Source organism: Falco biarmicus, chromosome 5 (assembly GCF_023638135.1).
Source record: "Falco biarmicus isolate bFalBia1 chromosome 5, bFalBia1.pri, whole genome shotgun sequence".
Classification (NCBI taxonomy): Eukaryota; Metazoa; Chordata; class Aves; order Falconiformes; family Falconidae; genus Falco; species Falco biarmicus.
This window is the reverse complement of record NC_079292.1, coordinates 46,952,299-46,967,357: the sequence shown is the minus strand read 5'-3', so window position 1 is coordinate 46,967,357 and position 15,059 is coordinate 46,952,299. Positions and strand designations below refer to the sequence as shown.

The window sequence follows — 15,059 nt, the reverse complement described above, 5'->3', positions numbered from 1 at the left end:
ATATCCTTCACTGCATCTGCCCTAAAGAATTCCCCAGAAGTGGCCTGCCTCCTGAGTCAAGAACAGCAAACTGAAGCTGAACTTCAGCAGCTCTCAGCACTCACTGGTAGGTTGAGGAAGGCATATACAACAGTCCATAACTGTGGAGTAATTTTAATTGAAGGTAGGGCTCATGGTATAGGTTTAGGAATGCTCACAAATTCTTAAGGAAGTTTGAATAACTGCATTAATTAATAGCCCCTTCATTGCCTGGGCAATTCCATTCATGTTTTCTTCATGTTCATGTTTTCTTCAAGTTTTCATAGCTTCTGGGCCCTAGGAATTTCTGGAATATTACATGAAGCTTTTAGTGCTTGGAAGCTGCTTCTCTCACAGAGTACTCAATAAGGTTATTTCAAATGCTTCAAACCCTGCTTTCTGTACTTTACACTGGCTTATAGCACAACTCAGATGTAGTAATTTGGTCCTTATATTCAAGATGCTTAATGACCTGGCCCTAGATTGCCTAAAAGTAGTCTAGAATTCCGAGTAAAGACTTCCGCTTGCAACTTCAATCCTCTAGTGTAACGTGATTTTTTTTTATAGTAAAGTTGTCAATGTTGTTGAAAAAGTAGTTTTGCTGGCCAGCCTAAATATTTGAAATGAGTTCTCTTTGGAACTCCCATTTTAAAGTGCAGTTCTTTGACTTTACAAATTTAGTTTTCATTCTATCCTTTTATTTCCCTGGAAGAAAGAAGAAGAAAAAAAGTGAGATGAAAGTTAGTTACAAATTTTACTGAAAGGATGAATGTTCTTAACACCAAGTGCTGTGATAGGTGAGGTAAAGCCTATTCCATAAATACCCCTCATGACTCCTAGTTGAAAACCGCTGACAACTATTTTAAATTTCAATCTGCCTTTATGTTGTATAATACTTAGTGATGTGTAGTCTTTAAAAATGAATTATTGAATATGAGTAGTCAGCGGGTAAGCACCGACTTTCTGTCCTCATGTTATTTTTTTAATGCCTTCTCAGTTTAGATTCCTTCCTATTATACATCTGCTATGTATCTTTTAGGACACACCTAAATTCATTGTGTCATATCGGTTAACCCATTAGTCATCGTACTGATCAGTACTGACTCATTTTTTCCCCCTCCCTCTCTGCCTGTATCTGCCTGTTATCTCTGGCCATATTCAGGTATTTGAAACTGTTTGAGGGAGAAGCTACCTTTTTGTTATACATCAGCAACTAGCTTAATGGTATTCTGGTCCATGACTTTGGATTCTAGGAGTTACTATAGCCTGAATCTGGTATTAGATTACACACGGGTCTGAGTGCCCACAGCACTCAGTGAAAGTAAAAGTAAAAAGTAAAAGTTTCTGTGTATGGCTGCTGCTTTCACACAGTGAAGAGGACAATATGGCCATGTGAGTTAGACTCCTCAGATGATTAAAAATTCAAGGTAAGTGTTACTGTGGTGGTAGGATTTTATATTGAAAACAGTGAGTGCAAGGAAATACTTCTGAATTTTCTGTGATTAAACATTAAAGGATCATTTTTGCAAATAAAAATTAGTTACTTTTTCCCCAGAATTTGTCATGACTGGTGTCATGAGAGGTAGAGAAACCTCTAGATAATATTTACTGCAGGAAGTGGTGGAGGTGATTCAGTAAATGACACTTCCACATCTGAGTCAGAGCTGAACTATAGTCTCAGCATGATGTTACAGTGGTTCAACATGCTGCTGGGGAGCTCTATTTTGAATGAATAAAGCTCAACATCCTGTTTGTTAACCATTCTTACAGGCCCAGGGGCAATTTCTGGTCTGCTAGTGCTGACTTCTTGGCCATACAGAAACTTCAGTTGTCACTTGTTTCATTCTTTTTTAATGCATCTTATTCTTTGTCTTTTCTTCCTCTCTGCTTTTTACAAAGAAAGGTTTTGACATCAGGGAAACAAGGGAGAGAGAAGTGATGATGTCTGTATATTGTTTATAAAGTTCTGCATTATGAAGTACTTTTCTCAGAAGTGTAGTATCATTATCATTACTGTTGCAAAGCTGGGACATTCCAGGAACCCTTTGAGTTTATTACATTAGCCCAGGATCATACTTCACAGCTGTTCTCTGATATGTCATATTTCAGATTAAAATAAAGAGAAGCTCCCAAACCACAAGCTCCTCTTTTAAGTACCTCAACCTTTCTTATGCTGAGTGTTCACATTAAAAATTACATTGGTGAATGTTTGTATTAAACTTTACTGTTTCACTTCCAGCTGCTCTTTCACATTGATACTTTTTTTCAAAAAGATAGTAAAAAAAATCATGTTTTATAGAAATTGAAATGTAATATACAAATTATAAAAAGAACATATTATTTATTCTTCAGGAATATAAGTTGGCACTTCTACAGTGCTATGGAAGATACCTTCAGCAGTTTGTTTCTATAAACCTTGATGATATAGATGATGTGCATCAATTTACATCCATCTTTTTTCCAAATGGTTTCAGAGACAAAAATGCAGTACTTACGGTAGGTTGGGGTTTTTTTTTGTTTTTTGTTTGGTTGTTTGGTTGTTTTTTTTTTTTCAAAGACATACACAGATTCAAAATAAGTAGCCTATTTTATCCTCCATAAATGTTCTTCATATGAATTAAATAATAATATTAACTAATATTTAACAGTTTGTCAATATAAATTGTATTGAGGTTTAAGTCATATGTATGCTATGATCATTTGGAGTTGGTGGACATTTTCAAGAGAATATAAGTGTTTACGCTTTTCTGGCATAAGCCAACTATCAACTGAATGTTAAAAAGGCAATTTTCTCTGAATGGGTTATTCTGTAACTGTCTGCAGCAGTTTTTGCTCTGAAATAGTTGCTATTAACAACTGTCAGAATCAGGATATGGACAAAATTCGATAACTGTCCTGCAGTTGTAGAAATTTCTGTATGGTGTGATCTAAGAACTGGGCAGAGTGCAAGAGAATTAAAACATTCTACAGCAATTTGTACCATAAATGTGCAAAACTACTACATGTGAAAAAAGGCTCATGACAGTAAAAAAGCAGCATGGATTACTATCAATAGCTTATTTGCTCACTATGAACATAAGAGGCAGAATGCTGAACAGTTTTGTGAGTGCTCTAAGCTCTGGGAAGCTAAGTGATGTCAAGGGTATGTTGGCATTCTTTTGTGTTAATTGCTTATTGAGGTAGGGGCTTTTAATTTATCATTTGTTATCCATGGAAGAAAGTATTTCAGTAGGTGTAAGGGGAATGCTAAAAATGTATTAGATTTTATCTTAAGCAGTTCTCTGCTGAGAAGCTCTATTTTCAGTACATGGTAGATACTTCAAAATAAACTAATTCAAGTTATTTTGTGATCAAGAACAACAAAAGGAAACTGTAGGCATCTCCTGTGTATTGAGCTAATCAAATTCATATTCCTCTAGTCAGAGTTAGATTGTAAATAGGTGTTTAGTGAGGAGAAAAAAAAGCAGAGAGTTTACTTAAAAGCTAGAAGCAGATGTCATGATAGAAGAGATACACTTTATTTTTGTTTTGTTTTGTCTTTCAAACATAGTTCAGCTTCCTAGAGAGATTATGATCAAAGACTATGTTAATTAATTTTATTTTGGTTTTTAAAAAATGGTTTGTAAATAAATCTGAAGTTCCAGAGATGGCTTCTCCTGTTTTCTGTATGTCTGCCTAAACTTTGAACCAATCCTGGTGTTATATGTTGTCATGTGTCTATACTAAAATACCTGTTCTACCACTTGGCCTTTAGACACTGAGATAGATATACCTACATTTTCAGGTATGGAATCTAATTTGACAATGATCTCTCCAATTGGAAATGGATAATGCTAGTGTGTCAAATGATTACGTCTAAAGGCTTTGTATGTCAATTTTTTTTGCCAGAATTCTGTGGCTGGCTATTGTTTTGTAGTGTAACACTAAGGAAATAGTAGAAATAGAGTTCCAGGGCTTGAATCTTCCAGTTTCAGTGAATTAACTGCAAAAAAATTAATATAATTTCAAATATTATCAGGTTAGCAGGCTTCTTAGAGGTTGATAAGTACTGACTGGTCATGTCCTACTTAGCTCATTTTCTCACATGTTGGTTTGTTCAGATGATTCTGTACTCCAGACAAGACTGAGATCACATCATGTTAGGCGTTACAAGGAAGAGAAGGAACAATGCATCTGTAGAGGAGAAAAATAATGGATGAGAGTAAGGAATAATGTGTCTGTGATACAGATGGAGAGGTGTAGAAAAGTTAAGACTTGCCTTAGTTTCCAGGGACATCTACAGAGAAGCCAAGAATTGAAGCCAGATTCTTTGAGTATCAGTTTAATGCCTCTTCAGTTCATCCCTTCTCCCTACACCCCTTTAGGCAGCCCTAGTGCACTGGGTGCATTTTCATCCTAGGACACAGTGGAAACTCACTCAGGCTAATGGTACAGCAACCTTAAAGCTTTAGGACTTTCTCCAAATTCTAATGCTCATTTCAACATCATGCTGATTTGTTTTCTGGTATGCTTGATCTTTTCATATGCATCATTTTGTTGTACTTTGCTGATGTGAAACTGACATATGCATCTATTTTATCTCTCTATATATTAATTTTATGTATATTTCTATGTGTTTTAGTTCCATGCTTTGCAAGAGAGAAATGTTTGCATTTATCAGATGGTTTGCAGCAGTGACAGACATCTGCAGAATCAAGAGTCCCTGAAGACTTGTTTCAATGTCTTGTCCTCATTACGACTCACTATGCAAGTGGCTCTACCTCAGGAGAATTTGTGTTGGCTTATCTACAATGGTACCTCAGGCTTTCCATTTACATTTCTTTGCTAAGCAAACCTTTTGAGGGAAACTATACATATTCTTTAAGGTCAAACCAAGATAATGAATAAAACTCTAGTTAGTCTTCAATCACAGTAAGGTTTTCTTATTTTTTTTTCTAAAATATGGATTTATTAAACTGAAGTTTCTAGTGTTCCTTTTTCAAGTGGGCTGTTGTAGAAGTAATAGCTTTTTTATCGTACCTGTGGTTAGAGTGTACTAACAAAATGAAATCTAACAGCATTTTAAAGTGAACCCTGATTGAAAAAAAGCCTCAAAAAATTTTTAATCAATAAGATGTTTGTGTTCATGAGTTTGGGTTAGTTTTGGGTTTTTTTTTTTTTTTTTGAAAGGGGATTGCAGATCTAAGAGTAGAAGATGGTTGTCTGAATTATGTCTTTCCATTTTTTAAATGATAGAGTTAATAATGACACTATTCCAAAAAATACCATATGACATTTAAGAATTTGAATCTCTGTATATGATTTTAGTGTGCTACATACCAAAAAACCCCCAACCCAACAAAAAACCAAAGAGGAAAAAATGAAACTTCTGTGAAGTAGGTACACAGAGACTGGTGTATCAAGATTTTTATTTCAAGAAGAGCAATAATATACTTTTGGTTTGAAAGGCAATGCTATTTACTCAAAAGTAAAAAGGCTGTTATTACTTTGCTCTACTATGGTCAGCTGTTGCAATATAAATTGAGACAATAATGTGGTTTTAATTTAATTTTGGAAAACGTACTTTCTCTGAGCTTTAATTGGTCAAAATTCTTATAATTTTGTTTTGCTGGGACTGCCGTTGCCATCAGTCTCTACTTTTGAGGTCTGTTTTTTGTTTGACTGTTTCTGTGGGAGAAGAATTAAAATTAAAATATACTCACCTGGCATTCTTAAGTCCCACTACCTCTGTGTGGGACAGGTCTCTGTACCAAGCCTAGCCAATAATCTAATCTAATCTAATCTAATTAGAAGTTGGCAATAACTCAGATTTTCCCCAGTTCCTGACCATTTTTCTGCAATTTCTGGCAATAGATTTTGTGCCTTATTAGAGATTTGACTGTTAAAAGGAAATCTTCTTAATGCTTGCTCCATGCTTATTGGGATAATAATACCCTTCTAGCTATGACAGTTGACATTGTGATGCCTCCCACTGCCATAGGTGTCCCATTCTGAATATTCATACAGACAGAAGAATAGTTGGGTTTTTTCCCTCCAAGAACTGCAATATCTTTTATACTTCTAGGGCTGATTTTTGAAATGCAATTTTGTGACATAGCCTAAATTAAGATTTTTTTTGACAGGATTTTATTTGTAAGTAATTTTGATGCTCTTGAAAACTCTAGTCACAATTTTCTTCATTTAAGTTATCATACTTACTGTCACATAGTAGTGGCGTTGTCTGCCAGGACAGTGCCATGACAGATTAAAACAATTATGTAAGGTAAGATCTGTGAGGAGAGGTAATATTTTTTTTTTAAGAGCCTGGCATTTGGGGATAAAACTAAGATTTTTCTCTCTGTCTGTTACTTAATAAAAATTTTATGTAGTATATTTTTAAGATTTCATTCTTCTATTATACTACTTCATTGTATTAGTATTTTTGAAGCTAATAATGCCCAAGAATTTAATGGCTCCACCTTCTCTAATTTAAAAGTAGTTATAGAAAAATAATTAGTTTATTTTTCAGTCTCTGGAAGTAACAACCCAGTTATTAAGAAAAAGTTTCAGTTGGTTAGTTTAACAAATTTAATGTAGGATTATAGAATTTGCCTATTTTCTATTTTTTCTTTTTTCAGGTACTCTTCATATTTACACCATATGCAGACGTTTGATGATGCTAGGTCAGTCTGCTAAGGTATGGCCAAATAAATAGAAGCATTTTAAAAATTTACAGAAGATTTGAAAATACACCTGTATTTTGCATAACACTATACTCTTGACTTTTCTATAACATTGTCATTGCCAAAAGTAGCACTTTTGTCACAAGGGAATAAAATGTCTAGATTGCAAAATAGCTGATTTCTAAGCCCTCATGCCTTCATGATTCTGCCTTTTCCTTAGTTGTGGAATGGAGCCCAGCATAATGTCTTGCTGGTGTTTGAGATGAGGTATGTTGGACTGTTTCAGAGGGTTCTCGATGCATATTTTTTTTTTTTTTTTGACAACTGTATCAAGTCCCAGGAATTGGTCGTTTGTTTCTTAAGATGTGGAAATGTACTGACACCTGGTGGCAAGGTTTTCAGTTGTAAATACTTGACAAAAATAGACCTGGCCTTTACCCCTTGCCCTTTTTTTTTTTTAACTATGAATGCATTTTTTTTCTTGGCTTTACTTTTTTCTCCTAAAACTGGAAGAGAGTCTGACTCAGCCTTAATCCAGTATATTTTCTTGTCTGCTGGTTATATTAATCTTTCATCGAGCAGGAGAGAGTTTTTTTCTCTTTGAACATCTCTTACTGAAATCAGAAGTGATTTAGCACCTTCTTTAACATATTCAAGTTTTTACTGTACAGAAAACAGAGGAATTTATTGTAGGTATATTTTAGAGTCTTTAAATTCGGACAAACAGAAAATCTGTATATTGACTTAATTTAGGATTAAGGTTGTGCATATTTTGGGTACCTCAGGAAACACCTGACCCAAAGAAAATACAAGGGGAAGATATTGTTCTATCAGTTTAGTAGGACTTCTTAAAATTAGACTGCTGCAATGACTATGATGGCCCTCATGTTAAGAGCTGATAGTGTAGTTCCATGGTTGTAAAATAATTCAGGCTCAGCCTGTCACCAAGGAATGCAGACTCCATTGCATTCCGAATAACCTTGCTGATCTAGCTGAAAACTAACAGAAAAAAAAATGGTCACTAGAGATGACACAAAGGAGAGGGCTATCTCTCATGATAAGAGCAGATGAGAGGGAAGGGCAGGACCTTTGTCTGGTGGCAAGGCTGTAGTGAACTGGAATGGTTAAGGTAGTTTGGAGGCTAAAATATAATACTTGACAACAGTTTCAGATGGGAAAAAACCAATAATATGCAGAAGAAATGCTTCACAGCCAATAAAACACATTACAGGTGAGGATAAGTCTTTGTATGTGTTGTTTAGTAATAGCAAGTGTATTTATGTAGGTTAAAATGCATTCAGTTTGAAACTGGATTTCTTCAATACAGGTCCTGGAATATTTACTGTGGGCCAGTATATGTATGGAATCATCCATTCCACTCTTATCTGTACATTATTTGACGTGGAGATCCACCCTATATACGGCAGTTTCTCAGTGTTATTTTGATTGTCAAGCCAGCATTCATGGAGAGGTATCCCGATTTATCATACATAGCATTTCAGATATGATCAAATGGGAAATAAATATTTATTTAAATATTCCTGCTTATTATCAGTTCATATGTATTTAGAGTTCTGTCCGTATTCCAAAATTCAACTACAAAGTGGAGGTGTGTTTCCACATGTAAATGCGTAATCAATTAGAAGTTAAATGTAATAATACTTTGTAATATAATCACAGTCATAGACTTCCAGCATTAAGTAGTGTCTAGCTCCCATTCACATATACAGAAGGTATTTTGCAAAGGTTTTCATCTCCTTTTCAGTTATTGTTCATGACCTGTCTTTGCATTGCAGCTCTTTGTAGTTGTCTGAATTCAAGAATGATATAATTCTAAAATTAAGTACCAACATACAGAATATGAAAACAGAGTATAACTATTTTTTTAATGCTTCGGACAGATATTTGCTCGCCATGGTCTGATTAAAATTGATGAACTGAAGCAATTAGAAAGCATCAGTTCTTCACTGGAAAACTCAGAGACAAAAAAGATTTTTAGAGAAGCCACTCTAAAGGTATCATTCTACAATTCATTATAAACAGGTAGAATAGTTACAATCTATGAACAGAACACAACACAGTTATTTACTTACTTTTTTCTTTGTGTCAGATGTCAGTAATGATTTTCAAGAGAGCAGTATATGAGTCCAGAAGAAAGCCAAAACGCTACTTTCGACCTAAGTTAAGACTTAGCCTGAAAGAAGCACAAAACGTAAGTCAAACATTTTGTGTAATCCTTCTATTTGTTTACTATTTGCATGGGATGAATATGTGATATAATTCTGCTTAATACACATGGTGCTATTCACAAAGAGAAAGTTTTACTCTTTCGGTTTCATAGTTAACATAATTTATTATTAAAATTCAGAACAAAGTTGACAAGAGTCAAGATGTAGTAATTACTACTTTGGAAAATAGTGATTGTTTTCCAGCATTTTTTCCTTTAGCAATTATGTTAGCAATAAAAATACAAGAAATCTTGTTCACATTCATACCAAGTGTATGGGAGTTCTGAGTTTGCCCTGATGTGTTAAATTACTGTGAAGAAAAAGGGGTACTTTGAAAAAAAGCTATGTGTTTTTAAATTTATTTATACTTAGAATGGAGAACTCTCTTAAGTCTTGAGAAAGTATTTTTGAAGGCCACTTCATGAATTAGAGAAAGACATTCAGGGTACAAAGTAGACTTCTAAGGAAGTAATGAATCTCCTCAAGTTTCACACTTTCCTTGTGCTGTTTTCAGGCAGTGTCAAAAACGAGTTATCCATTGGGATAAGGATTATAAATAAGCAGAGAAAATGCTTTTTTGTGTGAGTGCATTGTCCCTTTTTTGGTCAGCATGCAGACTTCAATATATCAAACTTTAGCAGTTAATTTTATCTTTATGCCATTATGCTACTGTGTGGGTTCATAATGTTTATGCATCTTACTTAAACTGTATCACCCATTTTTAGTCATGAGTTGGCAGGTCTTTCAAATTCGAGACCTTTCCTAGATACAGGACTGCACAGATAGAACAGAAAGTTCTCATGTTGATTGAGGATGCTTTTGTCTGAGTGGTTATTCCCTTTATGATGGACAGGTGGTTGTTCTGTTTTCTTACTGTTTGCAACTGTGATTTAAATAAATTTAATTATTGCAGTATTCCGTAGGAAGCTGGCAGAGGAGAGTGACTGAAAGTACTAATCAGCAAGCTCCCCAAACCACGTTCTTTTACTGGAGTAATATTGCCTACTCATTGGGATGCTTTGCACCCATGTAAGCAAAAGATTGTGACCTCTTTGCATTGTGACACCCTCTTGTGATAAAAACCATTATTCTGTGGAATGTTCTTAGCTGATGGTGGTATAACTGTAGATAGTTTGATTTTATTAAGTAAATTATTTTCTTTTGCAAATACTGCATTATGAAGAACAGTATCACAGGAGTAAGGATGTTGGTTGAATGGGACTCCTGAAAGTCATTTAGTCCAGCCTCTGACTTGAAATATGACTTTTGCCCATGATATCTCAAATTAGATGTGGCTTTGTCTTCAAAACCTTCAATGAATAAGATTCCCTAGTCAATCTAGAGAACCTCTTCCTGTACTGCCCTACTTTCCTAGTTAACATACTTTTTCTAGTGTCCAGTCTGCAAGTCACCCCTGATGCTTTCAGAATCATCTGAAGTAATCTAGTCCAGTCCCCCAAAGTTGAAACTGTGGTCATTACTCCTTGTTACACTGTCTGTTTCTACTCAGAAGAGCTTGGTCTGCTTAATTTTATCACTCTTCAAGTAGTTGTAGGCAGCTATTAGGTCACCCATTAGCCTCCTGTTTGCCAGGCTTCCTCAGCCGATTCTTTTGTGGTTTATGCCCCTAAATATCTTGGTAGACCTCCATGGTACCCTGTCCTGTTTCTTAGCATCCTTCTTACACAAAGGAGCCCAAAACTGTAGAGCCCCATGAGTTCTAAGTAACGGAAGAAAATAACCTTTCAGTGTGTTGTACACTTCCCCTAGTGTATCCCAGTCTGAAGTTTGCCTTCTTTGTGACAAGAGGACACTGCTGGCTTAAGTTTAACAACCAGGTCTTTTTTGGCAGTGCTGCTACTCCAGAAGCTGGTTTCCAATCTGTAGAGATGTATTACTCCCCAGATGCAGAGCTTGGCACTTCTCCCAGTAGAACTACTTCCTCAAGTTTCTCAAGGTCTCCTTGGACTGAAATTCCATCATCCTTTAATTCTTAGGATGTAGGTATAGATCCATTACATATGTACCTCATAATATAACAGCAAAATTGAGGAACCTTTGCATTTTTAGAGAGACAAAAGGAACAAGATACTACAAAATGACATCACCTTTGCCACAGTTTATCTAATGCTAGAACAGATTCAAACATTCAGACCTGAATTAATAGTTTTAATCTGGATTTTTTTGTTCATAATTATCTAATTTGTTCATAAAATACTTTGGGATAAGCTGTATGTAAAAACATGTACTGCACTAGGTACAGTAAAGCTGAATCAAAAGAACAATGATGTTTTTTCTGTCTTAAAAAAAAATTAATATTGGTCAATTTTTATTTAATTATTTCTTTGCTGTTACTCCCTAGTATGTTAGGGTTTTTTTAAAGAAAATTGGCTGTATTAGAAAGACTTAACAGAAGCAACTAAGATTGTTCATTTGAACTACTTCTGGTTAATAGTAAAATTATAATGAAGTTATACCAAAATGTTACAGATATGATCTGATTGTATTGAACACTTCTGTTACATTAAGTTACTTATCAAAGCCTTTTGAAGTTTCAGTATTCATTTTCAGAATGAAGTAAACTTACTTCAGTTTCAAGTATGAATTGTAATTAATATTGAACAGCTGTGTGGACAGCACAATTGACCTGTTTCAAAACTTACTTACTGGAAATATCCAAGATAGGGCCCGGACTTCAGCATGTTCAAGTATGTGTGGTTTGCACATATAAGGGTACTGGTCAACTTTCTCAAGGTCAGTTGATTCTGGAAGACTTCTGAAGTTCTGAATGATGGTCATCTGAAAGTCTGGCTGAACCATTAGGATATTAGGAACTCAACATGCTTTCAAATAGGGCATCTGCTCATCAGACACCTGTCAGGTTAGTAGGAACCTTTGTTTGTCACATAGCAGGAATCTCATATATCTGATCTCCAGAAGCTTGAAAAATCTTCAGTAGCTAATTTTGTTTGGCAGTATGTTTGACTGTCTGACGAAACCGAATGCCTGAAGTTAACAACAAATTGTTAGAAATTACACTGTTCATAACTCCCCCACTAAAATATTTTGCTTCTAAAATGTGTCATAACAGTTTTCATTACCTTATTTAAGCAGGGATTATATTGAATGTTCATATTTGTTTCTGCATGCCTTTTGTAGTTTTTTACAAGATTTGTTGAATGACTTAAAATCTGAAAGCACTGTTTAAATAATTATTTCAGAATATTTTGTAGGTTTATTAAGTGTCAAGTAAATGCAAAAATATGGGAAATTTATTTTTGCCTAATGTTTTGACTTTCAAAACAATTTCCTTTTTAAATTATACTACATTGTACAGGTTCTATAACAGGTAGAATAGTTATATTTAGAGCTCAGTCCAGCATGTTACAGAGTACATTATGCTTGGATTATCAAGGAATTAAAGCTCTTCCTTCTAATCTAGTATGTGCGCAGTGGAATATGGTTTTGTACTTAAATTACCTCAGAAAAGGGAAACAAGCTAGTCTAATTATTTAGTTTGTTAGCTTTCACTCTGAGGTTCTTTTACACCAGTGCAATATTTGTTTTCTGAACATGAAAAGACAATGCTTATGCAAAAATAGTAGTAGTAAATTACATGCCTATTCTGCTCTGCATTTTAATGAAGGTATTTAAACAAAACCTGCAATTTGTGCTTATCCTATCCTGGAATATATGTGATGTATATTGCTTTCTGCTTGCATAGATCTGATTCCGACTTGGCTCATAAAAACAAATCCACAGTGTGTGGAAAAAGATATATTGAATACAATGACACAAAACATTAAAATAAATGTGTAGTTTGCTTTGATATTTTTTTAGTCTGCTAACATTATTATGATATTTATTTAAAAAAAATGTTGAAAATTTGGTTTTGAGTTATTTTGTTAGGAGAATGTGCATCACAATCACAAAATGGTTGAGATTGGAAGGGTTCACTGGAGGTCTTCTGGTCCAACCCCTCTGCTCAAGCGGGGCCACTTTGAGCTGGTTTCCCAGGACTATGTCCAGTCAGCTTTTGAGTATCTTCAAGTATAGAGACTCCACAACTTCTTTAGGCAACCTATATCAGTACTCAGTCACCCCCAAAGTGAAAAAGTGTTTCCTGATGTTTAGAGGGAACCTCAGATGTTTCATTTTGTGCTCATTGCCTCTGGTCCTGTCACTGGGCACCACTGAAAAGAGCCTGGCTCTGTTGTCTTTGCGCCCTCCATTCAGGTATTCATATACACTGATGAGATCCCCACTGAGCATTCTTTTCTCCAGTCTGAACAGTTCCAGTTCTCTTAGCCTTTCCTCATAGGGTAGATGCTCTAGTTCTTTAAACATCTTCGAGGCCCTTCTTTGGACTTTCTCCTGTATATTATGTGTCTCACTGGCGAGCCCAGAATGGACACAGTACTTCAGGTGTGACCTCACCAGTAGAGGGGAAGGTTCCTCTCCCTTGACCTGCTAGCAATACTTTGCGTAACGCAGCCCAGGGTACTGTCAACCTTCTTTGCTGCAAGGGTTCATTGCTGGCTCATGTTCAACTTGGTGTCCACCAGGACCCCCAAGTCCTTTTTTGACAAGCTGCTTTCCAGCTGGGTGGTCCCCCAGCATGTACTGGTGCATGGGTTTGTTCCTTCCCAGGTGCAGGACTTTGCACTTTTCTTTGTTGAATGTCATGAGGTTCCTATCAACCTGTTGAGGCATCTCTGGATGGCAGCATGACCCTCTGGCATATCAGCCACTTCTCCCAGTTTTGTGTCGCCTGCAAATTTGCTGAGGGTTGTGGGAGGCATTGTCAAAGCCTTTACTGAAATATAGGTAGACAACATCCACTGTTTGCCACTGCTCTACCAGGCAAGTCATTTCAACATAGAAGTGTATCAAGTTGATCAAGCATGACTTCCCCTTCTTGAATCCATGGTAACTACTTCGGATGGTTTTGTTGACCTTCATGGGCCTCAAAATGGTGTTGTGATTTAACCCCAGCTGGCAACCTAGTACCACACAGCTGCTCACTCACAATTTCCTGTCCCCTGGTGGGATGGAGATGAGAATTGGGAAAAAGGTAAAACTCGTGGGTAGAGATAAGAATAAATGAATAATTGAAATAAAATTAAATATAACAACAACAATTGTAATGGAAAAGAGAGAGAAGGAAAGAGGAATAAAATCCAAAAGGAAAAAAAACCCCACAAATGATGCACAATACAATTGCGTACTACCCACTGACCAATGCCCATCCAGTCCCCGAGCAGTGATCACAAGGCCCCAACCAACTCCCCCAGTTTATATAGTCAGCATGATGTTCTATGGTATGGAATATCCCTTTGGCTAGTTCAGGTCAACTGCCCTGGCTGTGTCCCCTCCCAATTTCTTGTGCCCCTACAGCCTCCTCAATGTTGGGGGTCTGAGAAACTGAGAAGTCTTTAACTTAAGTATAAATATTAGGTAGCAACAACTGAAAACATCAGTGTGTTACCAACAATATTCTCATACTAAATCCAAAACATAGTATTTACTAGCTACTGAAAAGAAAATTAACTCTATCCCAGCCAAAACCAGGACAAATGGTTTCTAGGATTAGTTGCTCCATCAGTATCCGATATTAACTATCTTTTTTGTTTACTTTTACTATACTTGCAGCAGAAATAGTTCCTCTTGACAGATAGTTATAGTATTGATGAGGCTGGCTCATTATGTAAGTTATTTGAAAACAAAAATAACTCATTAACCTTAATACTTTACATGCTGTCAGATATTGAACAGATCAGTCTTTTTCCATCAGGAACACATCTGAGCTGGTCTGTAATTTGGAAGCTAAAATAAAGGATGTGGATCCAGCAAAGCAAGAAAGAAATTCCCACATTTTTGTCTAGTTAAATGTGCCTAGGAACAGATCTGGTGGTTTTATTTAGGAAAGTTCCAAATAAATAGAACTGAAATGTTGATGGATTATGAGCAACATTTTAAAGTAGCGTATCTCTGATTTACTTTATGTCTGGTAGTGGTTTGATAACCATGTAAACAAAACATTGAAATAAAATTTTAGAATATTTTCTTACACAGATATCTGATTTCTTAGTAGTTAATACTGCAAATACATTTTAGTGTGTTCTGCCTTGTAATTTTATGTTACGCTGTT

The 15,059-nt window shown here is 35.6% G+C and overlaps 1 protein-coding gene across 1 annotated transcript in view; it reads left to right on the top strand.

The window, feature by feature from the left end:
* The window catches only part of CFAP54 (cilia and flagella associated protein 54), a 117,393-nt gene that overhangs the window by 7,137 nt on the left and 95,197 nt on the right, over positions 1-15,059 (top strand). Inside the window, exons 3-8 of the mRNA XM_056341897.1 lie at positions 2,371-2,514; positions 4,640-4,811; positions 6,636-6,694; positions 8,008-8,151; positions 8,582-8,695; positions 8,791-8,892. Of these exons, the coding sequence (XP_056197872.1) occupies positions 2,371-2,514; positions 4,640-4,811; positions 6,636-6,694; positions 8,008-8,151; positions 8,582-8,695; positions 8,791-8,892 (735 nt within the window). The remainder of the gene's footprint in view (positions 1-2,370; positions 2,515-4,639; positions 4,812-6,635; positions 6,695-8,007; positions 8,152-8,581; positions 8,696-8,790; positions 8,893-15,059) is intronic.